Source organism: Solea solea, chromosome 4 (assembly GCF_958295425.1).
Source record: "Solea solea chromosome 4, fSolSol10.1, whole genome shotgun sequence".
Lineage (NCBI taxonomy): Eukaryota > Metazoa > Chordata > Actinopteri > Pleuronectiformes > Soleidae > Solea > Solea solea.
The window spans coordinates 10,161,519-10,189,242 of NC_081137.1; the positions used below are offsets into that span (position 1 = coordinate 10,161,519).

Consider the following 27,724-nt stretch of genomic DNA (forward strand, 5'->3'; position numbering starts at 1 on the left):
ATGGAAACGGCACACAACGTAAACGTAAACAAACAGACATGATTTCCCTTTCTTTTCTTTGGCTCGGATCATTCTGTCTCAGTTACTGTTAATATATCTAATGTATCTCTTCTGTTTTTTGGTGTAATAGTACACCGGACTACAGTGCTACTGGCATGTGAACTACAGCTTTTTGAGCCGTTTCGTGGGTTCTGTGTGGACGGAGATATTTCCTGAATACGTCTTTACTGGGATATTTTTGGAAAAAAAAGAGATCGTTTTTGGGTTTTTTGCCGTTCTGTGTTCCGTTCCAAGCCCTTAATGTCTCTGTCCACTGATCAATGTTCTTTATCATCTAAACATTTCCGGCAGGCTGTACACTGACTGGTGTAATGCTACGGTTACTACCCTCCACAGTTTTCATTTCTTTATCTGCAGTTCAAAGTTATTTAACAGGGTTCATCACCACAGTCCACAAACCCTTCATTCATTAGAATACGACGGTCATATGACAGACTTCTGAATTCTCAAGCCTATCAAAGGCAAGGTGGCTGTGATGCCTTTAAACATGCCTGTGTGACACACTTTATCCGCCACATCCAAAAAATAATGATACTGTGTCATACAGACATGTTTAAAGGCATCAAAGCCACCTTGCCTTTGATAGGCTTGAGAATTCTGAAGTCTGTCATATGGACCGTCGGACAATTACGCAAAGAAGAACTGATGTTCCTTGTGGAGAGCATCTTTGCTATCACTGTGTAGAGACAAAGAAGAGACTATTACGCGATTGGTAGATAGACGGACAGACAGACGTACCTTGAAGGTAAGGGTAGGGTCATATACGTTTTACTTAACAGGGGCTCTTTAAAGGGATAGTACAGCTTTTTTGGAACATGGCTGTATGGTTTACTAACACATAGTCTGCACTGACTGCGCTGCTCAGCCCTGTGCTGGGAACCAGATAGAATAAATTTAAAGGTGTCATACGTAAAATATGTACAACGGGCCACACACCACAGTGGCAAGCACTGTTGACTCACAGTAAGAAGGTCGCTGGTTGGAATCCTGGTTCAGCTGAGGACTCTCTATGTGGAGTTTGCATGTTCCTCCCTTGTGTGTGCATGTTGGTTTTCTCCGGGTTCTCTATTTTCTTTCCACAGTCCAACAACATGCAGATTAGGTTAATTGGACACTCTAAATTGAATGATTGTTCATCTCTGTGTGTTAGCCCTGCAAAGAACTAGTGACCTGTTCCCAGTGTGACCCCGTTGCTCATATTGTAAGCAAGTGCGGAAGCACACACACAGACAGAGCCACAAAAAACAATACTTTACTCCCACTCCGTGGGGTGAAGTATTGACTGTCTAACAAATAGGTGTAGATTTTATTTGGAGAGCCAATTGTAATAGATACTAAAATCATTTCTAATATTCCTGCTGACAGCCATGCTCAATGAAAGCAAGTCTGCCTGTCAGTCATGTCTATGCTGCTACTTAGCAGAAGAGACCACCAGGGGGCGCGCACAGCCCAAGCAACACTGAAAATTGCAATTGCGATCACAGAAAAAAAAGGAAAAGAAAAACTTTCACTTTACTTTTTTGCTGTAGAATGCATGCATACTACTGTAATTATATTACACATAGGATATTAATAACACGTTAATATTTGACATATTCAAGCGGAGTTAATTTATTTACAAAATATATCGTTTGTATGTCGTTTTAGCTTGAGGTCTGGCACAGATAATACTCCATACACGGGACATCAACGCCCAGCGGTGACGTGACCGGGTGGGGCGGGGAAACATTCCAACTCCCGTCTACTTTTGTTTCTACGTGGAGGAGACAGGACTGCAGACTGGACGCTGTCTGATATTTTAGCCGTACTGACGGTGAGTACCAAATTTCCTGGCAACTTTCAAAGCAACAACCACTGAGAGTCAGAGTTAGCGTTAAATTAACAACCTCGTCTTCAGCTTTCCTCTCTGTGATAGCCGCTCTCCTCTGTCCAGGAGGCTGCGTTAGCTGAGTAAACACTGGTAGTTTCCTGTCTATAAAACTTGCATGGTGTGTCCGACTCCTTCGCTCCCCTGCTAGCGTTAGCTGCACCTTTGCTGTGGCTTACTCATCCTCACGGTGTTTCTTATCTCGTAAAACACCAATAAATACGTCTCCAGGTCAGTCACTGTGTGACTAGTTAACTTTCAGTTGTAATAAAAGTCACAAGTGCAATTAAAATACACAAAATAAACATAGAAGAGTGAGTTGTAACACGGATTGGCTGTTAATTTTACCGTGTTTATCTTTTTTTTTTGTTGCTATCAGCACTACTTTACATTTATGAATGTGACACATACCACAGCAAGGAGCTGGCGCGACAGAGAGAGTACGTTCATTTTGTTCATCGCAACACACCGGAGGAAGCCTCATGCATGGGTGTAGCCTGCCTGGCTTTTTAAAACATTGCCGATAAACATGAAGCTGACGCATGAATGAACCATACATAAGCAGCTGAAGCCTGAGCCACCAGGCCAGCCGTGTGCGTGTGTGTTCCCTTGTGTTTTGTACCTCTGTAGAACCTTTTATGGCCGGAGTCTCAAACTCAAAGACCTCGGGCCACTGAGCATCTAGTATGGTCAGAAGATATGGAACAATCTATAGTTCACAATACAAATGTATATGGTGTAAAATTAATCAATGAATAAAAAAAAATAACCCATACGGAGACACTCAATAAAAGTTGATATTAAGTAGTGGGACACATGAGGCAGGACCTCATTTCTGATGAATGTTTTGTGCTAAGATGTGATTTGTGGTGAGGTTAGGGTTAAGCATTGGCTGTTTAGGTTGTCCAAATGAATGGAAGTCAGTACAGTGTCCTGAGACGGATAACTGTGCAACCCTGTGTGTGTGTTTGTGTGTGTAACCTCACTGTTTGCTCATGTGATGACAGTTCAGGTTTTTTTTCTTGTTGACGCGTTTAAATGCTGCAGTGAGTCAAGTAAATGTTTTACCACACTTAAAAAGATCTGCCACTCCCTCTCTTTTGTGTCTCATTACTTTAACATTTGCAAAGTGGATTTTCACTCCCTGTACATACGTTTGTGCAAGTGTCCTCATAAAATCATTAGTCTTCATGGAGTATTCATTTTGAAGTGGTTTTTCTAGTGTTGTTGACTGTTGATGGTTTTAAAAGCAGAGGTCAAGCAGCCCATCTACTTTGTCCCCACTTGGTAAACAACATTCTCTGTCTTGTTTTTTTACTGCACCGAATGATTAACATGATTCTTCCTACACATCTTGGATCCCATTAAATGATCAGTTTGAGCATTAAGCAACCAGGTTGACATATCTGATGTCAGGGGTAAAAAATCTAAATGTTTTGACGTGGTAAAGGGAGGTTTGTTGTGAATACATTTTCTCATTCAAGGTCGGAATTTCTTATTCAGCACTTTTTACTTGACATTGTGTCCTTGGTTAAAAGGCAGTTTTAGCTCTTTGGGACATGTGACACATACTCAGAATCTCAAACACCAACATCACAAAATATCACATTGAAACTTGGATGTAGCACTACTAGTGAATCAATGACTCCTGTGATATAACATTGTTGATTTTCTCTTTGGTGCTTGAATGGGATGTTTACAAAGCAACCTTTTAAAAAATATTCCAGACTTAAGCAGAGGTAGATTTTATTAGGTGAGCCTTTTGGTAAGTGGCTAAAATAGTTTTTTCCTTGTGTCCCTACTTGCCATATTTTCACTGAAAGCAAGCATCTGTGTTGCAAACTGGTTCTTGGTGAAGAGAGTCCACCCAGTACATTAGTTGCTGACTGTAGTAGTACCTCACCCAATCACTCTGTAAAGACCAGAGCTCATATTGTGACATGGTTTGTGGAAACGTGTGTATCTTTTGTGTCCTTGGTAGGGATGCGCACAATATTATCGGCACCATATTGGTTTTGGCAGATATTGGCTTTAAAATGTATTATTGGATGCCAGCAAACACACTAAGCTCCATCGATATGACAAATGACTGTAGTTAGGACTGTAGTAAGTTTCAATTAGGGCAGAAACAATTATTCGATTAATCAATTACTAAATTAATCATCAAATATTTCAATAATCAATATAACAACCAATCGTATAAGAGTGTTAGTGTGTTAAAGAATTAAAACAAGTTGTTGATTTTTTTCAGTTTCTTTTATGTCATTATTTTGTGGTTTATTTGCTAAATATAATAAAGAAATCCATAAAACGTAATCATTTTGGTTTGTGGACAAAGCAAAACATTTGAGAATAATTTGGAGGTTTGGGAAACGTTGGTGAACTTTATTTTTATTATGAAATTATTCATCCCTAATTTCTCTACAGTAGAGACTAAATGATCTCTGCAGTTGAGCACACGGAAAAACTTAAACACATTGGTATTAGCAGGGGGTTTTCTAGAAAAAAAAAAAACGCAGATAGATAAACCTGGAATTCAAAAACCACATATATGAGATTATTGATGTTTCTTGGTAAAACCATTGTTTTAAACTAGATTGAATGTCCAAGATTGAAGCATGCTAAATTGGCATTTTGGTAAGAGGGTGCATTGCGTCCGTTACCCTGTTTCCCTTGAGTCTTTGGTTATTCCTTCAGAACTGAATGAATCTATGTCCAAGTTTTGTATCAGCTTTAAAAAAGTGTCAACACATCCTTGATGGGAACTAAGAAAAAAAAAATCATTCATTTGACATCTGCTTGTCATTGATATCAGGTTTGAGGTCAAATTTCACACAATTGTGAAGTGCATGTGAGGTCTGCGTATGGCACCCCACAACAGCTGAAGTAAGTGAGTAAGTGAGTTTTCCCCAGCATGTGCTTGAACCAAACAAACGTTCTTTTAAATGCAGACATGAGGTGACTGATGTTATCCCTGCAAAGACAAACCAGACAGTCAGGAAGGAATAACTCTGCCTTTGTTGTGTTTCCGCCCTTGCACATGCTCACACCTGTGCGAATGAACAGGTTGTCCCGCTTTGTGTGCTGTCAGGTTTTTTAACAGGTTGTCTTCACCTGTTGAAAACATAGTAAGAGTGACAGCTACTTATATACAGAAAGTTGTTTTTTTGAGAACTTGACTTTTTAATACCATGGTGTACCTTGAAACCGGTTGTCAGCCAATGGCAATTTATTACTTAAATCCTGTGAATTTGGATCAAGTAAACTAATCCTTTAACTAATCGTTCAGATTTTTTTTTATTTTCTCAATTAATCTATTAATTGTTTGGTTCTTAAAATTTCTTTTTAAATCAAAAAAAAAAACATTATCTGTTTACAAATGATGATGTTCTCAAATGTCTTGTTTTGTACACAAACCAAAATGATTCAGTTTTAAGGATTTCTTTGTTCTATGGAGCAAAGAAATGAGAAAGTATTCACTTTTAAGAAGCTGAAAAATCAGATATCTTGATTTAATGACACTCAAACTGAATCAAAATAGTTGATGATTATTTTATTGATTATTATCGATTAACAATTACTCGTTGCAGGCCCCATTGAAATGTAATTGCTGAGTTACTGCCTTAGAGCTACTTTAACAAAAAGAAAATGGCTGAGACCTATTCGTGTTTGTTTTTCATTAACATTTATCCTCATCGCTTATTTCAACCCAAACAAACTGAAAAAGCTTGTTTTGCCTGAACTTTTTTAGAAAATGTTAATGTCCACAACTCACATTTTGCAATAAACATAACAAAATTAGTATCTAATTCAGCTCCACGTGCATTTTGTATTTCTGTATGCATTTCTTTCTTGTATTTCTCACACACTGAATTAAAATATTAATGCTTTCAAAACAGAACAATGCATTCATACATACACCAACATATTCACTTTTAATTTTGTTATGGTCGCCCACATGTCACTGTCACTTAACCTGTACCTATATGTACAGCTGTATGTATGATGTATACTGGGTATTTCCATTTAGTGAGATGACTGGCACTGCATGGAGTCAACAAAAGGTGTCCAAAGTATCATTTAAATGTCCATCTGACAGTCTGAACTTTGATTTGACACACAATCCCCAAGTTGACAGTAGCACAACTGTTTCACAACTAATTGGCAACTAATAATTTCGTGTTGGAAGGGGCGGGACACCTCTGTTACTGCAACTATTTGTCTACATAATTGACAACATTGATAATTCGTTGATGCAGAATTTTTGTGTGAACAGTGGGGCTGTTGCTTTTTATCCGAAATTAGATATTACTCCGAAAGTCCACGTTTGGACTGTAATTATGTGCTCAAATTGCAGTCTACGTCTCATAAGCACCTAGCCTCACTGCATGGTATCCTGCCAGTGTTGCCAACTCCGCAGCAAGGAAATGAGCTATTGGCTGTCCTAAAAGTCGCTGAATGGTCATCACCTAATTTGCATAATTGACCATGTGTATGTAATTATAGGAGAGAGGAATAACAAACAGAGACAAAGTGAGTAAAAAAACACAAAATTATTTAGAGCTACAAATTAACTTTTTTCTGTAGCTTCTTGATTTCTTTTTTATGTCACAATTCCAACCCTCCTTATTTATCTGGGCTTGAGACTGGCAAAAGTCACCCAAGAAACACACTTATTATTATTATTATTATTATTATTATTATTATTATTGTTATTAGTATTGTTGTTGTTGTTGTTGTTTTTTTTAGTGCAGTGATTTGTAAAAAAATGTACATTTATGTATCAACTAAAGGCAGCTTCTCACATACATGATTAATGAGCAGTCTGGACACGGAGGGGTCAAACTGATCAAAAGTCAAGCTGATCAAAATAGTTGACGATTAATTTAGTAATTGATTAATAAGGATTAATCAAATAATCATTGCAGCCCTAATTTGGTCTATTTTGCTTAATGATAACTTTTATCTTCAGTCCTTAGTCGTCCTGGCTTTCTTCATTCTGGCTCTGTTTCTGTGGTTGTATATATTGTAATATATACTTATTTGAATACAAAGTTTGTACACAGCACATATGCACATGCTCTGGGTTTCATGTAAATGCAGACATTTCCGTGAGCGATGCCATGTTTTGTAAAATGTATTGTTTACATTTCGTTCTGTTTCCTGTGGATAGGGCCTCAGTCAGTGTTTGGCACAGCTTACATTTTACCTTTTTTCTATGTTACCTTGTCAAATATGTCACAAAATCTCCCCTAAGACCGCAGAACCATGTGATCGTCTCTGTGGTCTTCTAGAGCTGCTTATGAACACATAAACACAGTTTTTCCGATGACAAATTCAGTGCTCGTGCAGTTTTCATGTTATAAAAATGCAACATTTGTAGACCTTGCGCCCAGCGTGCTGGCAGAGATGATGTCATTTCTGTTGCGCACAGCCTTGCAATGGCGAGTATAAAACCTTCATGCAAAGAAGGGTTGCATATCTTTCAGTCAAAGGCAATAATATAGTTAAGTGTTGAGTGCATTCTGCCCAATTGTACTTGCTTATGTGAAGTAATCACAGCAAACCCTCATACCCTCATAGGTGTGGCTGCTTACTTGTAGCAACTGTTTTCAGCAACAGCACAATAACCTGTTTTATGACATTCTGTTTAGCACAGGCCTCTTATACTTTACTTCAGACTCATCCTTTCATTTGTTGAAAATGACCATACTCAAGAACTCAAGAGAAGGTTGTGAAGATTGGTTGATCATTTCATTTGCGTATTTCCAGTGAGTCACTATAAAGCCAAACTTTAATACCCAAACTATTTTCATGATGTGAGACATGTTTAAACTACACATACAATAATTATTGTCATCACCGCCTCCTTACCTGTCAATATAACCGAGTGTTTTATTGCCATGGTCTGAAAAGGAAGTAGCCTGTTTTGGTGTTTATGACTTTGCCTCACATCTGCAGGCAGTTCTGACTGCGACCATGTCCATGTTCTTGCAGACTACATTGGGTGTGTGCACATATGAACTTGACCACATTTGGGAAGGGTGCCCAATCTATTTGTGTGCCTCACATTTCCCATGTAACTGCATGGATGAAACTCAGGCATCAGAGCAGGGAGGGTCAGCTCCAAGCATTTAACAGGGCCATCTGGGAGCAGCCCCACCCCTCCACTTTTAATTGACTGAAAGAGTCATCAAAGGTGAATGTTAACAACACTCATGTACTGTGTTTGGCTCACCAGTTTGACTGGTGCTCCAAACCATAAATAAGGGTATGGGTGGTATCAATTTCTAAAAGAAAAGTAGGAGTGTTGAAAGAGCTTGAATGAGTAGGGAAACGTCTGACAGATTAAATGCAGTCGCTCTAGTTTTGCTCTTAATTGCACCATCAGCCCCATTGCTCTGCCTGAGGCCTTCATCAACACTTTGTGGAGGTGGAGGGCATGGTCCATAATACAGATTTCATGTCCTCTTCTAACTCAGCTAGATAAACCATCCATATGGAAGAGGCATCAAAGGCTGTGACAGGTTGACCTTGTAGTACTTGTTAGTGATAACACCACACCCAGCACGACGCCTTATTGCCACAGGAGCAATGTTTTAGTTCCCTCCCGACTTGCTAACGTTGTCAGCCGTGGTCATAGTTAGCTATGGGATTAAGAGGGCTAGCAGCAGTAGCTTGTTATAGCTTGTTCTAGCCGGGCAGAAAATCTACTTCTATCCGTCAGTGAAGCTAATGCTACCTTTTATTAGCAAAACATATAATTTATGCAAATGAATGACATGCCTGTAACCAAGCTTGATCTGTTAGCTTAGCACTTAGTAGCATTATTATTAATGATAATGATAATATTAATAATAGTAATGATAAAATATAACACTATTTTCAATCATTTAACATACTACAGCTCTATAATTGAAAAAAGCACAAATTATTAACTAATTTAAGTAATTTCCACAAGCATTAAAAGTCACATTGTCTTACGCTTTCTTACCTAACATCAACACTTAGAGAATTTAATGTAGAATGTAATGAGAACAGTAATGTTGGTTTTAAGAAAACATTTTTAATGGCTTGTGAATGAGGCCAACTCATCTTTTGCACTGAGGCCAGGTTCACATTTCAACAGTGTCTGTGTTCGAGCTATGGTGGAAGTATTGATGTGCTCTCAGGAAAACGCAAGCTACTCAATTAAGGTTGTTTTTGCATTTAGGAGAGTGCAGGGATCTTCTCGTCTCTCCGAACACACAGCCCAGCTGTCAAAGAAGGCAACTGTCTTTGGAGCCTGACACTTGGCACTCATTTTCCAGTGCACACAAGATTTATAGCTGGGGTTTGTGACAGTGAATACAAGCCCTCTATTCTTCTGCCCCACCAGCGTTATGATTCGCATTTGTCCCCAACCATCTGTGCCCTTTCTCTGTGTACTTAACCCTGCTTCTGTTTCCACTCTGCCCATGTCAAGGGTGTGACAGAGGTTGGCAAATGAGGTAATGTTTGTTGGCCCTTATTGTAGACAGGCTGACTTCAGCAGCCGCATTTCAAATCCTTGTGGGGAAGTTAAATATAGCAACACTGGCATTGTCGTTTTCCTAATAGTTTAGTCAGGATTTTGTGCAGAAGAAGAACATTCTGTTCACTGCTGGAATTTAAAACTGCTACTGCTTATGGTGATTTGAACCAGTGATTCTGGTTTTGTTGGTATTACCTAAAACATTTTTTTCCACTATATTTGGCTTAAAATATATATATAGTTAGCATTATGGCTGGGGAAAAAATCTATCACAATATACTTTTTACATCGTTTGATGGGGCGATATGGTTATGAATAATATCTCAATATTTTAAAGCTAATAAAGCTGCTTGTTTCTCTGGGCTCATGAAAACTTTTCTTTAGAGATGTTTGTGCTTCTCAAAGGAGACTGACAATACACTGTAAATACACTCTAAAATAAAATATCTACTGTTTATGATCTACATTACATGATCTTAAACTACAGTTATTACCTTTCATTTCAGATTCTACTTGGTTTGTTTCTTTGTCTCTTTCAATTTTAAATGAAGAATATTTACATGAGTTAGAAACAATGAAGTTGCCTTTAAATATGGCTATGACTTTTAAATATAGTAGTTAAGTATAGTTAGTTTTATAGGACAAAGATTTATTTTGTCATTACTTTGTTTTGTTTATGAGATCAGCGCAAAGGGAACTTAGTCACATCTTGAAGACCACTTTGCTACTGAGTCATCTTTCATTCATAAAAAGCATGCATAGTCACTGAACTTAAGTCCATTGTTCAGCTCCTGAGTGTGTCTGTGATGCAGCTGTGGCCACAGAAGACACTCAATGTTTGAAATTACTCAGTTTTGAATGTTGGTAACTTTTAAAGGGACAGTTCTTGTTTTTGATAACTCTTGTGGCTTAAATATCCTGTGTGTTCATTGTGCTGTAAACAGATACTTATCACTTACTACTTATTATCAACTATTTTTACTCATTATACATTTATTAAATGTTTAAACCATATTTGCAATAAAGCAATAAAAAGCCATTTGGATTCCCCCAAAAAAGGCTATTAAAAAAGGTTAAACTTATATTGATTTTCAAAATGGTAGGAGTAGGTTTATTTAACTACCTGGACATTTTGCTGAACTGTTTTTTAACTCAGGAAATGGGAGCACTTTTCTGCACAGAAAAAAATCTGAGCTCCCTCTTTTACTACCATACAGACCTCATCTTTGTTTTCTGAACATTTGTGTTAGAGAGAGGAATGCCATTATACCAGTTTGGCCCTGTTGAGTGAGGCAGCACCCCCTGCTCACGTCTGTGTAAAAGAAGCTCGCTTTACCCAGACCCATGCATTCCTCTGCCACTGCAGACTTGGAAGGAGGTTCTCTGAGTCATTCTTATTTTTAGTGATTTTTCAGATGTTGCTTTTGGGAGTTCGGGAACACAGTGTTTTGGTTCAAGCAAAAATAATTCCTGTAAAGCTCAAAGAAAAAGACTCACACAGATATTATTTTGTGACTTCAGACTGTAGATAGTGTTTGAGTGAATCCCTCTCCTAAGTGACGTCACACAACCAAGGTAATGCCCTCTGGCAGGAAACAATGCTGTTGAACTCTATAGACAGTACAGTATATACAAGACATCATGTAAATCAGGCAATATGTTGGACAACTCGTCTCTTTGTCAGCTGTTTTCATCATAAAAGTGAAGATGGTGGATAGATGTTGTGCAAATATTGTGAGAGATGGGCTATGAGAGAGCATTTTACCAGATCCCCACAGATCCAGAGAAAGGGCAGAGGTGAAACACTGCTATGAAACATGTTCACAATGAGCAGAAGAAGACAGAGCGAACCCACTAGCATTAGATTTCTGTGGTTAGCTCTTGGTAAATCATGTACTTGGACTAGATTTACCAAGAGCTAGTCTGCACAACGATATTAACACAGCAATTATTTACATTACACTGCCTGTTGCTAATTCTAACATTATGCTAATGCAATCCCTTCCATCAATAGTCCCCGTAACTGATCAACTTCTCATCACAAAAACCCTTATTTTTCACTATTTTTTCTCTTATTTATCTTTTTTTTGAAACAGGAAAGAATCTTATTCTTGTTTACACTGACACAGACATACCCGGTGTTTGTTTTTCAAAAAACGCACATTTCATAAAATCATAAAGGGCTGCATGAATCAATGGTTAAATTAGTCGTCAACTTTTTCATTATCAATTTGATCAGTTTGAGTGTTTTTTTAGTAATCAAAACAAGCTTCCAGCTTCTTAAAAGAGATTTTTTTTCTGGTTTCCTTGTGCCCTTATAATAAAGATTAAAACTGGACAAAATAAGAAAGAACATCATCATTCAACAGTTGTTGTTTTTTTTTGCCATTTTATGGACCAAACAAGTAGTCAATTAATCAAGAAAATATTGACTGATTAATTGATTATGAAAATAAAATGATTTCAGTTGATTTGTAGAACAGATAGAGAAAATAAGGTTGCATTTTAAATGATCTTTAATGCAAGACTACAGTAAACGAGCCCGTTATAAACAACTACTTCACCCTGTTTACTGTACAATGGAACTGACAGGAAATTACTTTGATTATAGGAGACAAAAAAAGGAAGAGAGATAAAGGGAACAGCAGATATGAGCAGCAGTGGTGAAGATCAGCTGGGATCAGTCAGGGGAGGACTAGTGCATGAGAAGAGACTTTTTTGTCAAGCTGTTCTGTTGGGTTAAGTTCACTTTTTAAAGATGTGTTCAGGAGAGTGTGAATCCTTTTTTCTGGTGGAAAATGCAGGAGGTTGCATCAGTCTCCAAAATATCAAAGGGTTGACAACGTTACTTCCTGTAATTTCAAGACCCAGCTAATGAATCTGCATTCTTTTTTTCTCTCCGCAGTTCCATCTCCCTTTTTCTGACTGACCACCTCAGGTCAATCCCAGAAAGATGACTGGAAAGATAACAAAAGATGAGTTGCTGGAGATGAGGGAAGTCTTTAACAAAATTGGTGAGTACAAGTTTGTATCTAATGTTGAAATGCACTTATTGTAAGTCGCTATGGATAAAAGTGTCTTCTAAATGACATGTAATGTAAAAGTTGTTTTACACTTATAGTATGTCAATTAGTACGGCACTTGAAACCTTTTAACTGTGATAAATAATTTAGCTTTATAATTTTCTTTATCTCTGTAGATCTGGACAGCGATGGCTCTATCTGTGATTATGAACTCAACGAGCTCCTCAAAGAAGCTGGCCATGACCTACCGGGGTTCATGGTTCGTGAGATCATCCAGAAACTTGACAGAAACCAGGACAATAAGATCAGCTTTGAAGAGTTTTTGTCGGTATGTAAAGTGGATATGAGAATAATTTCACACTGCCAAGTGGATTTTTGTTGTTATATCTTTTTTTTAGTACTGCATTCTTTGGGGAGGGGAAGTGAGGTCAACAAAGTGGTGTGAGTTCCAGTGTTTTGTTTCAGCAGTGATGATGGAGCAGCCATTTAGGGACTACAATGAGATTCAGCGTCTCAACATGATGAGGGTGGAGCTAAGGGGTTTGTTTTTAATACTAAAAAATTAGGCTTAACCCTTAGTCCATATGTGACTATTTTTGTCATATTTTGTATGTGTGGCCAGAGTTCCACATGATATTATGATAAAATATTATAATCATAAAGTATACGACATGATACAAGGACCTTTTTGAGGGAAAAACATATGATTAAAAGGTTAAAAAAATATAATGCACCAAAACTATAATAATTGTAAAATAAACATAACTGCATTGCAAACACTTTAATATTTCATTATGAACTGGAGTGGACCAAAGTCAAACAATGAAAAACTAGTAATCAAACTAGAATTGACAGTGTTACAGTCACGTTCTTTCCTTGTGCTCACACAGGAAGACACTATTTCCCATTTTCCCATTTGCCTGAAATATGGCATTGTACCATTGTGTTGGGAAAAGAGTGGATTTCAAAAGCAGGCTTCAATGAAGCACCATTTGACCACATATATTCTTTTTGAAACACCGATCAACTTTTTTAACATTTTATGGACTAAAGGATTAATCTAAAACATAATCAACAGATTACTCAATTATGAAAATGTCTGTTAGTTGCAGCTCTGATACAAACTGGCACTGTGAGACTCTTTGTAATTTTTTAAAACAAATCTCCAATAGAGCTGAATAGCTCATTGTTGACCAACGCCTATGGGGCTGTGGTCACTGATGAAGCAGTGATAACTTCAGGTCAGGAAATATCGCACATATTGTGATTGAATACCTTTTTTTTGTTGGAATATTTTGCGCCTCTGATAAGCTACACACTCAGGCCACAGAGCTCACTGTGCTCTCTGGTATGCTTCAGACTACTGAGAGCACACTTGTTTACATGTAATTATTTAATGTTGGGACACAGAGCTGAGCCCGAGGGTGGTTGCAGCAGTTGCTTTATTAGTTTACTGTTACTGTTGATAATTACATCCTGCCACACAAACACACTGGATTTGATCTGTAATGAAGGCACAGTTGCACATCAGATCACTACAGCACAATTATATGCACAAAACACCCTTCAATGACCTGAGGTTTTCCTGGACTTAATAATAATTAGGAATGCACCAATACCACGAAGTACAATTACTTAAATTTGTACTTGAATTTTGCTGTTCACTTCACAACATTTGGGTTCGATGTAAAAAGTTGACTATAAGACAATTCAATTCAATTCAATTCAATTTTATTTGTATAGCGCCAAATCATAACATACATTATCTCAAGACACTGTACATAGACAACATCAAGGAGAGCAGAGAACCCCAACAGTTCACACAATGAGCAAACGCTAGGCATCAGTGGAGAGAAAAAACTCCCTCTTAACAGGAAGAAATCTCTGACAGAACCAGGCTCAGAGATGTGCGGTCATCTGCCTCGACCGGTTGGGGTGAAAGGAAAAATGGGGGACAGCGGAGAGGTGGGGGACAGAAAGGGGGGGGAGACAACCGATCAGTATTTCAGCTTTTATTTCCAGCTGTTATTTACATCCTGATATGTTAAACAACTTAGAAGATACACAATTTTAGATGAGCAGAAGTATAGGAATACATGGGCTTGAATGAGATTTAAATTAAGAATACTTATATTAGTAGTTATTAATATTTAGTGGCAAATGGTGGGGTTTATGGTCAGTGCATAACCCACATCTGTATGCTCTATACTAGATGGCATACTGGATAAACAGGGAGTCAACAAGATAATGTTTGCTTTTTCAAACATCATAAGGTTCTGATATGTACACATTTGTGTTTTATTTTATAACACCTCACATATACAACTACTTTTCCCTTTAGGGTACAGTTCTGTTACAATAACTCTCCTCATGTCTTCCTTTCGTGACCAAACCATCTCAACCTTGCCTCATATATCTCACCTAGCATATCTACTAAGTTACATTAAAACAAAGAGATGCACAATGAATTTGAGAAGTCTCTGTGACTCACACAGTGTTTGATACAGCTTACATGTAATATGGTCTTTATAAATGACTCCATTTATAACTCCTCTCCTCTGAGATTCACTTTTCCCTTTGAGGCATCCATTGCACTCATGTCATGTGTAATTAAATAAAATTCACAGGTGGGCAACATGGTGCTGCAACAACTTTTTTAAACCTTAAAGCCCACTGTGCCACCCTCATGGCATAAACCAAGCTTAAGCTTATGATATCTTTAGAATATATTATCATGTACCATTAGCACCAAGTGTTTCCTGATTTTCAGTTTTTGGTTTTGGCCACCAATTTTCATCTCGGTGCATCCTTAATTATTTGAAATGAAAGGTTACTGTATTTTAAGCATGTAATACCGATCATAAACCGTGTATTTTCACTCTCCTTTGAGAAGCATTTACATCTCAAAAGAAGGCTTTTCATTAGTCCAGAGAAAGAACCTGTGTGTGTATCCCCATATAGCTCTTATATGCAGGTATAACCTAAATAGATATTATTTATAAGTCATATAGCCCAGCTTTGTAGAAATATTGATTTGATTTAAATTGTGATATATCGATATTGAATGATGTGAAGTATATCAATACTAAGATGTTTTTCCCCATATCACCCAGCATTAAATTGTTGTATACATTTTGTTTGGTCTTGTTTCAGATTGTCCAGGAGCTGAAGGGCAGTGAAATAGCAAAAACATTCCGCAAGGCCATCAATAGAAAAGAAGGGATCCTGGCTATAGGAGGGATGTCTGAGTTGTCGAGCGAAGGCACACAACACTCATTCTCTGGTGAGTCACAAAGAGTCCTCACCTCATGGACACGGTCTCCTTCCTTTTCTCCAGTTTTCTCCATCATTGCTGCTAGTGTTTGTCTTAAAGTGCTGACTTGCAGTTCAGGTACAGATTCATCATCTACCAGTGAATGACTCATTACCTACTCTAAGTAACAGTTACAGCCAATGCTGTCACATCGTTGTTGGTGCTTTGCTTTTAGCTGAGGCTTGTGTGCTTGTACAAATTTACAGAGGAAGAGCGCTTTGCATTCGTGAACTGGATCAACACGGCTCTGGAGAAAGATCCCGACTGCAAACATGTTTTGCCCATGGATCCCAACACAAGCTCCCTGTTCTCGTCTGTTGGAGATGGTATAGTACTCTGGTGAGAGACTCAGTTTTTACTGCACAGCTGTCCACTCGATCACAAAGCTACCACTGAAGACGTAAATGTCCAGTACCTCCATCAAGGTTCAAGATTTAATTTATTGTCAGTTGAAAATTATGTTAAGAACATGAAGAATGAAAATTGCTTCTCAGGTCCAGCAGAAATAAATATACATGAAATACCTAAACCAATAGTCATAACTTGAGAGCATAATAAAAAATAAATAAATAATAATTTAGTTAAAACTGAGAAGCATAAAAAAAAAAAGGCATCCAGTCAGTACAGTCTCATTTTACTGAATGTTATGGTCACAATCAATATTCTGTTTTGCTTTTTTATACATGAGCCTGAATGAGTCCTCCAGTGAGAGAGAGGTGCAGTTGAATTTGCGTGTGTGTGCTTGAGGGATGTATATATATATGTGTGTGTGTGTGTGTTGGGTGTGTGCACATCATGCACGATACGGAAAGCAGATTAGAATGAATTTAAATCTAGTATAATGGTTGGGGAAATGCTGTTGATTGAACGTTGCATTGAATGTCTGAAAAGCTCATGTTTACTTCTGTGTGTTTGCATAGCAAAATGGTCAACCTGTCAGTGCCAGACACTATTGATGAGAGAACCATAAACAAGAAGAAGCTGTCGAGGTTTACCAAACAGGTCAGTCAAACACAGATTTGTGCAGTTAACTTTCCACTTTCTTATGCAAATGTTCTCACAATGAATGCTCTGTACCTTACAGGAGAATCTTAACCTGGCCTTGAACTCTGCGTCTGCCATTGGCTGCCATGTGGTGAACATTGATGCTTTTGATTTAATGGAGGGGAAGCCACATCTGGTGCTGGGCCTGTTGTGGCAGATCATCAAGATTGGTCTGTTTGCCGACATTGAGCTCAGCAGAAATGAAGGTAGAGGCAACAGTTGAGGGCACTCATTACACATGGGTTCGGATTTGAGTCTGTGCTCCTGTCACACTTCCTAGTCTTGGGTCAAGTTGCTTAACCAATCTTTAACATCCCCCTTGGCAGCGCTGGCAGCATTACTGAGAGATGGGGAAACACTGGAGGACCTAATGAAGCTGTCTCCAGAGGAACTGCTCTTACGCTGGGCTAACTTTCACCTAGAAAATGCTGGCTGGCAGAAGATCAACAACTTCAGCTCTGACATCAAGGTAGGTCTACACTTTTTTTCCTCCGTGTGTGAAACCGCTAAAGACAGGACATTATTCTACTGATATCTAGTGTCTTTTCAGACCGACTTTAGTTACTTTTCATTGACAGTAGTTGGTAACTCTGTCAAACAATCTTGAAACACAAGACAATGAATGACAGCACCAGAGTGAGGTGGGACTATGACATCATTGTTTTCCTAAAGTAGCATATTTACTCTCTACATGGAAACGCAAGGCCGTTTGAGATCTTCGTACTCAAAAAATACAGTTTCAGGTCCCCTAGAATGCTGTTTCCATGTGGACAGAACACCTCTCTGGCACAAAGTATGTGAATGGGGATGGGGATTTTTTTTATCCCATCGGCGTTTCATCCACACATTTTAGGAGCCATAAAATGCTATTTTTTGTCCCAGAAAATCTCAAACTGCCACCCTTGCATTTTTGATAGCCAATATAGTACTTTGGGAAAATGATGATGTCATAATCCCACCTCTCTTGCTCTTCCTTATCTTTGCTGTTGTCTTCCTCTTCTTGTTTTTGGAGATAGTTTGGTCTATTCTCTTAATAATAAATTTGATGGTCTTTCCTTAGTCCTTATTTAATTCTGCCTCTGTAATGTATACTTATTCGAATAAAGTTTTATTTTTATATATATACATATATATAAATAATTTTTTAAATGCAGCTGGTGAATATGAGAATGATTGGCAGAGAGAGGAACCACTTGCACCACAATTTTCCATCCATAATGCTATGTTTTTGTTTGAAAACATGAATTTCAACCAAAAACAATCAGTGTCCAAATAAGCATATTATAACAAGTATATTATGTGTAAGTGGTTAAAATTCAGCGCAGCTATTTTATATGGGATGATCAACAACTACTTGGACCTGAAAATGAAAGTGTTGGCTGCACCTTTGGTTCACAGCTGATAGTGCCTCCTTAGCTCATAACAACCAACGTTGTTATGATGTGTATAACTGCATTATTGTTTTCAAAATTCTCCATTCTGTTTTTGAAATGGAGCCAATAACATTTTCAAACTTCTCAGTTTTGATGTTGGAAGGTTCCTGCAGGAAGCGTTTGTTGGTCTATTTTCAGGTTTATGTCAGTGTTTGCACAAGCAAGTCAAATAAAACATAGAAGACATCGCCCAACCCTAGAACACATCATAGGATAGTGGTTCTCAATTATTTTCTGTCAGGACAGACATTTTTTCACACCCCCTGAATTTAAATACTATTGAGAACCTGATAATATTTATTTATATATCTGTATAAACCTCTGTATGAGTTGTCCCGTCCCTTCCTCCCACAATCCAAAACGTATGAGGATAAAGCAGTAGACAATTAATTAATGGAATCTAAAGTAAACGCAGCATGTATGGCACATAAAAAGGCTGTCTGAGACACATTTGCTGAAATCTGTTTGTTTGTGTTTGTTTCCATAATTCTAGGATTCAAGGGCCTATTTTCACCTCCTGAATCAAATCTCTCCAAAAGGAACAGAAGAAGACCAACCTCGCATAGACATCAACATGGGAGGCTTCAGTGTAAGAGCTTAGAGCTTTTGACTGTCGGTGTTCACAGTTGACTATCTTCACCACATGGTCACAGCTGTACAGTGTCTGATAGGAGCATGTGTTCTGTGTGTTGCTCAGGAGAAAGACGACATGAAGAGGGCAGAGGCCATGCTGCAGCAGGCTGACAGACTCGGCTGTCGACAGTTTGTCACTCCAGCTGACGTCGTCAGTGGGAACCCCAAACTCAACCTCGCTTTTGTGGCCAATCTGTTTAACAAATATCCAGCACTGACCAAGCCTGAAAATGAGGACATTGACTGGGGACTTTTGGAAGGTAGGGACACTGGAATATAATGTCTTTTACACAATTCTCCCATCGTCCATGTCCAAACTTGAGGTCAAGTAGTAAGTATTTCAAACCTCCTTACTGTATTATTTACGTTAAGTTTAAAGGGATAGTTGAGTTTTTTTTTTTTAAGTGTGCTTGTATGAGGTAGTGACACATACTGCTGCTGACTATGCTATGTGCGCCTCTGGCCCCCTGCACCATGAAAAAAGCATGAGACACAGACATTCACCTTCAATGAAAACATGGCTGCCATAATGGAAAAACACATTTTAGCTACTTAACAAAAGGGTCACCAAATAAATTCGGTCAGCTTAAGATGTCTAACCATTTCAACAGCCTTTTGCAAAAGGAAATTTAAGTTTGTGAACCGCTTCATGTCCTGCACCAAAGTCTGTAAAGGAAATCAATGTTTTTGCAGCAATGTCTAACAAAAATGATTACTGCAAATTATTGGCTAAGATACATACATGTGACTACTGACCTGTATGTTCTTTTCAACTGAAATACAGAAGAGGAAAGGTAGTGAGACAGACGGAAATTGCATTACTATACTGCTGATTTCAATGGAAAACCTTTCATAAATTATTGTATTTAGTAATTAATAATTAGAGTAATACAATTATGTTATTTCATGACTATTTTCATGACAGCTAATGTGTATGTAGTGGCAAACATACACTTAATTTCAAAGCCATCCAAAAGTTCCTATGGGCTTGACTCTAGAGCTAAAACAATTGCTTGATTAATCAATTATTGATTAATAAATTAATCGTCAACTATTTTGATAATCAATTCAGTTTGAAGCTTTTTTCATGATTAAAACAAGATTTCTGATTGTTTCAGATGTCTTTGCCTCCAGTGGAGGATCAAGCGGTATATAATGGATGGATGGATATCTAAACATGATACATCTTTAATTTCAAATTTGTTCTCTGATTTGTTTTTTTATTCAATCTATAAGCTTGGTGTGTTCTGAATTTAAATTATTTGACCATGTCTGCTCTTTAACTTGGACAAAGTTTTTGGTTGAGTCTGACAACCCTGAGCCTCATTCTATAAGTTTGTGCCACTTAGGTAAATCCAAATGAAGGATATCAAACACCAAAATTACAAAAATAACAAATTAAACTTACTAATGGAGGCAGCAGTAAATCAACCTCAATCTCCTGTGTGCGTGGACATTGGTGTGGGGAGTGAGTGCTTTACAGAGCAACACAAGTTTCAGTTTCCAATGGGAAAAGGCTGTTTATATAAATGATGAAGCACAAAACTATTAAGTAATTGTTTATTTGAGCACGTATAGATTGAGATCATGGATGTGTCCCCACTGGTGATGCTCCACGTCTCAAGCTGGTTCCCTGTGCAGAGGGTTTGTACAACACTATCGGTCATTACTTCATACAACCACACTTACAAAAGTCTGAACTATAATTTTTAAACCCTGACAATTTGAGGTTGGGTAATAAGTATTTAACATGCTTACTGTAGGTATTATTTGTTAAGTGTTTAATCGTCACAAAGTCATAGACAGATAATCCTCTTCATCAAGGCTCTATGGCTGGGGTCTAATCACATTAGATTGACAGCCACCTGGAAATACAAGCAAACAACCCCATAGCTGTCATCATCTTCTTATTAAAAGGTTGCTAAAGTCATAGTCGTGTGATGACACGTTTTTCCAACCAACACCAGCTCTTTGTAAACCAGAAAGGAAGGACCCTGACAAAAGACATAACAATACAAATCTCTCATGTGAAATGATTCAAACGTTGCTCCCAAAATATCTGTTTAGGATCCCCCTGATATATGGAATGATATATTCACCACACTTAAGGTCACCTTACAGATTAAAACAACAGCAATAGAAGTCGTAAAATACAACATAAACTACAGCGGCACTGAAAAACATACAAAATTACATACATATAAAATTACAGAAAAATGCATTGTGACTGGATAAAATAGGTAGTGAAGACATTTTACAAAAGTGCGTTTTGTCGTGGGACCAGAATGCGGATGTGTAATGGAAATGAGTTCCAGAGTCTAGGGGCAGAGCAGCTAAATGTCCAAGTACCCAGTGAAGTAAGTGGGAAAGAAGGAGTAGAAAGCAGGGTGGCAGATGAGAAACGGAGTGTTGCATGGATGGAAAAAGGATGTATATGAGATGTTGTTGACGTGGGATGTGAGTGAGTGGGTATTGTCCAAGGTGACGCCAACACTTTTGACTTGGGTTGAAGTGGGGACCAGGCGGCCATCGATGAGAATACTGAGGGGGTGGGATTTGGAGAGTGATGATTTGGATCCGATGAGAGGAACTTCACTTTTTTTGCAATTCAGTTTGAGCTTGTGGTTGGGCATCCAGTTTGTGATGGTTTGCAGGTAGTCTGTAAGGGCAATGGGTGCTGATACAGTGTCTGGTTTGGTGGTGATGTAGATCTGGGTGTCGTTGGATACCAAAAGTGGATACCAAAGTGGCGGAAGATATTGCCAAGAGGGAGGATATAGATGATAAAGAGTAGGGGATCCAGAACAGAACCTTGTGGAACACCGTGAGTGAGTGAGTGGTGAGAGAGACGATCTGGTATTTTTTCCTTGAATGAACTGTGAGTGGTCGGATAGGTAAGAGTGGAACCACTGGACAGGGATGCCACACACCCCAGTGCTGGCCAAACGATCTAGGAGGATAGTATGCTATATAGTGTCGAAGGCGGCACTGAGGTCTAGGAGTAAGAGGATGGTGAGAAGGCCAGCTGCTAAGAGAAGACCATTCATTATTTGAGTTAGAGCTGTTTCAGTGCTGTGGTTGGGACAAAACCAGACTGGAAAGATAGCTACTGTTTATGATCTGTATTACATGCTTAATATACAGTTATTACCTTTCATTTCAGAGAATACCTGGTTTATTTCGTTGGGTTTTAATTGTTAAATGAAGTTTATTTACATGTGTTAGAAACAATGAAATTGACTTAATATACTATATTATTTGCTATAACAAAAAGAATTGGGCTTAAAATTAAAGTGGTTTTGTTGACTCCATGTATTTTAAATGATTTTTTGTGTATTTCACTTACTCAATATAAATATGATGATTATCAATACAACAGTCTTTAAAATCAGGAGAATTCAACACAGATCAGACAATGATCAAAATATAAGACCATATCTTGTGTCATGTCACTATATATATGCAATATATGGATATTATATGATGTATATTATAGATCATATTATAGATCATGCAATATCCATATATTGCCCAGCCCTGCTGAACATTATATATTAATAGGTAAGTGATAGGCACCAGAAATGTTAATGAATGTGAAACCATATTCAAAACCACACCAACTGAGCTGCTGTTGGATCACATGGAAGTCCCCTAAATACATGATCCTGTGTTAACTAGGTGAAACGAGAGAGGAGAGAACATTCCGGAACTGGATGAACTCTCTGGGAGTGAACCCAAATGTCAATCATCTGTATGGGTAAGTACTACTTACGCAGCAAGAATGTATCACTTCACAAATCTAAATTGTGACAAGAGCAAATTTGCATACTGACTATTTTTTACTTGCCATTTCCGTAGCATCAAATATGTTACTTGATTTTCAAGTTGTTTGAGAACTTGTTCTAGTTTAAAAAAGAAAAAAAAGTAACGGAAATGATCAAAATTGCACGCTGACTATGTCAAATTACCCGTGCATGGACCCGTGCTTCATGGTACATGAACTCATAGCAGGGTGAAGGTCACCCCAATCAAAGCCTGAGCACGTCTGCATTTGCACTTTGTAACTTCTAGTTTTGGGTCTGTGCCACAAAAAGAACTACAGTATTCTACTTCATGGTATACGTCACAGAATATTGTGTGCAAACAATTTGTCTACAATGAACAATTGTTTATATAAGCCCGGTTGAAAACAACAGCTACGCAAACTAAAGCACTATTGTTCTTTTGATGTTTTTTTTCACTGGGTTAGTTTTCATTTCGTTTTTTATTTTTTTATTATTGTTATCGTGCCATATAATTTACGACAGTAGTAATCAACCAACGTGTTAACCAACTGTAAGGGGAACCCAAGAGCAATTCCTACATTGTGTTACTTTAAAAATAAGAATAATTATTTAACAATAAAACTCCACTGATCAGTTATTATTATGCCTTGTACACGTGAGCACAGTATTTAAAACTGAGCTTTTTAAAAAAAAACCTGTTTTGTTCTTCCATCCACATGTAAACAGATTTTTTTGTTACTGAAAACAAAGACTTTTAAAAACTCTGGCAGAAGTGGAGATTTTTAAAAACTCAAAGTTGACTATGTGAGACTTGTGTTTATATGAACAATGAATGCCGCAAAAGTAGCCTTTTGCAAATACAATTGTCCAACACCCAAAATCGTCCTTCCAGAAGAATGGAGAGAAAATGTTTGCATCATGAAAACATCTCTTCTGTCGCTGTTTGGCTCATTACACCACTTCACAGGGTTTCCATGCCTTGTTGTGTAGATGGAGATATTGTTTTCTTTTTCTTTTTTTTACAAAATCGACAGGATAGTTCCCAGTCAAACACATTCTCATCAATAAAGCTCTAATATGTATTATTTATTTAGAACAAAATCTCAGAATTTACTTAACATCCACTAAATATCTGATCTGATCTAACTAATATCTAAACACATTTCTTTTGTATAGAGACCTACAGGATGCCATTGTCATCTTCCAGCTCTATGAGAGGATTAAAGTGCCTGTTGACTGGAAAAATAGAGTCAACCAACCTCCTTACCCCAAACTGGGAACCAATATGAAAAAGGTAAGTGACATTCCTCTCAGTCATTCCAAGACAAGAACCTTTGTTGTTGGTTGTCTTTTAACATCTGTTCTATGTTGTGTCTACTAGTTGGAAAATTGCAACTATGCAGTAGACCTGGGCAAAACAGCCAAGTTCTCTCTGGTTGGCATCGGCGGGCAGGACCTGAATGATGGCAACCCCACCCTGACTCTGGCACTGGTGTGGCAGTTGATGAGAAGGTGAAACATCACAACAACAACAACAACAACAACTGTGTTTTGTCCGATTTTATTTTAGAATTTATTTCGAGTGTATTGTCACTGCACAAACATCGTAAACATCATGAGTCCAGAGAAACGACCTGTGTGCAGCTTTATGTCCACATATGTCTCCTGTATTGGAAAAAAATCCTAAACTATTAAGATATTATTTATAAGCCATATTTCCAAGCTTTAAGAGATGATTGAATACTATGAAGTAATATCTTCTGGGATCAAAGCTCTCTGTTAAGCACACTTAACCATGATGTTGATGCAGTTGACGTGCCTCTGAGCAAGGCACCCAAACCCATATTGCTCCTTGGGCCCAGTGCTGCTCACTGTTCCCACGCCTGGTGTGTGTGTGTGTGTGTGTGTGTGTGTGTGTGTGTGTGTGTGTGTGTTCACTACTGGTGTGTAAAAAGGATGGTTAAATCACCAATTGGTGTGTTTGCAAAAATAAGTGTTCTTCCTCAATTTATTTGATTTATAACATAATATAACATAAAAATTACTGTAATGCCAGAAAATGTTGCCCTCTGAACCTTTGAAAACAAACCACCTGAAGAGTATTTTATGTACCAAAGTATGTTAAGGATTTAAAAGACTGGTGGTGAGGATAAGAGCCAAAACTCTTTAATATATTTATATATACGGATGCACGGGGTTATTTCCAAATGTTATTCAGTCATTATGTCTGTGTGGTATTTTGAAACACTACAATTACCATCAATCTTCATCGTCAGATTCATTGTGATAATTGTCTATTTACTCTAAACAAATTCTAGGAGGTTGGTGGTTATAAACCTCTCTTTCATGCCAGTGGTGCATAGTATGAGCGTGTTCTTCCAGACAAAACCACATTTCCATGAACTCACTTGGAAGGATGTGTATTGCCATATTTAGTTTTTCTCCATTTCGTTGCTTTCTTTATGTCGACTTTTCTGACTGAGAGATGAACAAAATCACAACAGTACTCATGTCCTTGCTGCTCAGGAAAGACAAAAGTGTGGTTTTGACTTTTTGTTGTTTAGTTTTTGCCTCACGTTCCCACATCATTTATTTAGACAAAAGTTACATTGAGTGTTTCCATCATGTGCCTAAAAAGAATCTCTACCTTCTTGCAGATATACGTTGAATGTATTGGAGGATCTGGGAGATGGACAGAAAGTGAATGATGACATCATTGTAAAGTGGGTGAACGAAAAATTGGCAGGGGCTGGAAAATCAACCAAGATTTCAAGCTTTAAGGTAAAGTTGGTGTGTGAGTTATATCAAAATATGTTAAAGTCCGAAACAAAAACATGAACCTACATGATTAAAAAGTGGTTTAAGTGTTTTAAAATGAGGTTTCAAATCATGTAAAATCAGCAACTTTGTCTGCTCTGAGGAGGTGCGGATGTGACCACTGTCTATTCGCTTAAATGAGGATCTAAGACCAAACATCATCAGTTTTTGTGCAGAATTCAAATGTAAATGCTCTTAGTAAAGTTCCTGTTTAACAAACATGTAGAAAATCACCATTCACCTGCTCTGGTCGCACCTAAAAAACGCCTGATCAGTATAAAAATATGTAATTTAAACATGCCAATCTGAAAACTCTGATCTGATTCAGACAAATGTCATTCTGAACGAGAGGGCCGGTATATGCTGGTCATCATTGGGATTGGTATTTATATGAACAATCGATCCATTCATGACTTCCTGGTTTGGTGCTGTCATGTGTCTGAGCCACATGAACGCCTTTCTGTTTTGTTAATGCTGGAAAAGGATGAAAACTCCATTCCAAAAAAGAATAATGAAAAGACACGAAAGTCACAGACACAGAAGAGGAGAAAAATGAGCTGGTGATGAGCAGACGTGCAGCGTTTAGTGAAGCAGAAGTGAAGCTTCTGGTTTTACTTCCAGAGAATTGGACAATACTGCGCATGTTAAAAAAAAAAATATATATATATATAATGTCAATAAATAGAGAGGTAAACATATTCTTAAGACATTGTAGACTTAAGAAGGTATCCATTTTATGAAGATAGCCTTTTGTGCTGCAGTTAAGAGTTAAGTCAAGCACATACAGAGTTTAGTTAATGTTGACTACATGTTAGTACCTCTGTAGTGTCCTACAGACCAAGAGCCAACAAATGTTTAAAATGAAAGTTTGTGTGTGTTGCATCATCTTCTTCATCATCATCATCATCAGGACAAGGCGATCAGCAGCAGCTTGGCAGTATTGGAGCTGATAGACGCCATCCAGCCTTCAAGCATCAACTATGACCTGATAAAGACCAGCAGCCTCTCTGAAGAAGACAAGCTGGAAAATGCCAAGTATGATACTCTGTGGCTCAAAGCAGCAGACATTATTTAGATTTTCACCATGTTGCTGAAGCTGACCCCCTCTCCCTCTCTCCCCCCCCCCCCAGATATGCCATCTCTATGGCGAGGAAGATCGGAGCCCGTGTTTACGCTCTCCCAGAAGACCTCGTGGAGGTCAAACCGAAAATGGTGATGACGGTGTTTGCCTGTTTGATGGGTCGGGGGATGAATCGAGTCTAAGAGACTGGCTGGGATTGTGACACTTTCTAAACCTGTACCCACAAGCCATTCGAGTTTTAAACGAGCTCCACCTACTGAAGGAATGAAGATTGATGTGGTTTGTTTGTTTTTTTGTTCTTTGAAGGAGAACCCTGCAGTCAGAATCATACAATTGCATGTATCCCTGCCTCTTTTATTAGAGAAGAATTTGAGTCCAAAAACCTAAAACCCTTCTAAAGAGAGATGGGTCTCGTGTCTAATGACTAATGACAACTTGTTACTTTCCAAATCCGCAATACTTAATGTATAAGAATGCTGTTTCTTTGTTTTCTTTTTCCTGTCAGCCTATTTCCAGCTGCGAGGTTGTTTACATATTTTTACTCAGACTGATTAAAAAAGAATTAAGTCCTTGATTAAGTAACCCACATTCCTGGACATCGTAGCTTGACTGGGCAAAATGAAAAGAGAGAGTCAGAGAGTTTGAATACTTGGGTTCAGCACACGTCACAAAACACCCAAATGTTCACTCTCACTTAATGAAGTACAGGCGGGTCTTAATAACTGGCACTATAAACTTCCACATATCTGCAGTCCATTTGGACTAATATGCAGCCCTTTTGTGCTGTCTGGATGCTTATACTTGTTATTGTTTTGTTTCTTGGGATTATTTGAGTGGTAAATTCTGGTTTTGGGGCATGTGGTTTGTTATTATCTTTATTTTTTTTGCGTCTGTTATTTTGGATGTGGAGCGGGCTGACTGGACTCTCCTGACTCCTGCTGTGCTTTGTTGTCTTAAAGATGACATGTACAGGTGCTTTGACGATTTCCCCTTTTTCCCTTTTGTATTCAACATTAGCAAATATAAACAGTAATTCCATGATATTCCATGACAATGGCCAAATAGTGTTTGGTCTCATGTTCATATGTACTCAAGTGCTTTACATGTAAACGATAAATATGACTTTGAAAAATGTATAAATATCTTTGGAGTTTG

General features: G+C 38.0%; 1 protein-coding gene across 1 annotated transcript; it reads left to right on the forward strand.

Annotated features, from left to right (window-relative positions):
* The first annotated feature begins 671 nt into the window (after positions 1–671).
* On the forward strand, positions 672–27,724 carry pls3 (plastin 3 (T isoform)). The gene is made up of 17 exons (XM_058627740.1): positions 672–805; positions 1,708–1,873; positions 12,346–12,454; positions 12,640–12,791; positions 15,617–15,746; positions 15,983–16,115; positions 16,697–16,778; positions 16,861–17,026; positions 17,147–17,289; positions 18,747–18,842; positions 18,951–19,146; positions 22,565–22,643; positions 23,848–23,965; positions 24,053–24,183; positions 25,329–25,452; positions 26,399–26,523; positions 26,619–27,724. Exons 3-17 carry the CDS (start codon positions 12,394–12,396, stop codon positions 26,749–26,751), a joined length of 1,869 nt encoding a protein of 622 aa, XP_058483723.1. The 5' UTR covers positions 672–805; positions 1,708–1,873; positions 12,346–12,393; the 3' UTR covers positions 26,752–27,724.

Bases quoted from the DNA above. Each gene is read 5' to 3' on its own strand.
- pls3 (XM_058627740.1), top strand. From the start codon at position 12,394: ATGACTGGAAAGATAACAAAAGATGAGTTGCTGGAGATGAGGGAAGTC. The intron at 15,747-15,982 runs GTGAGTCACAAA...ACAAATTTACAG, and splicing joins CACACAACACTCATTCTCTG to AGGAAGAGCGCTTTGCATTC. The intron at 23,966-24,052 runs GTAAGTGACATT...TGTGTCTACTAG, and splicing joins TGGGAACCAATATGAAAAAG to TTGGAAAATTGCAACTATGC.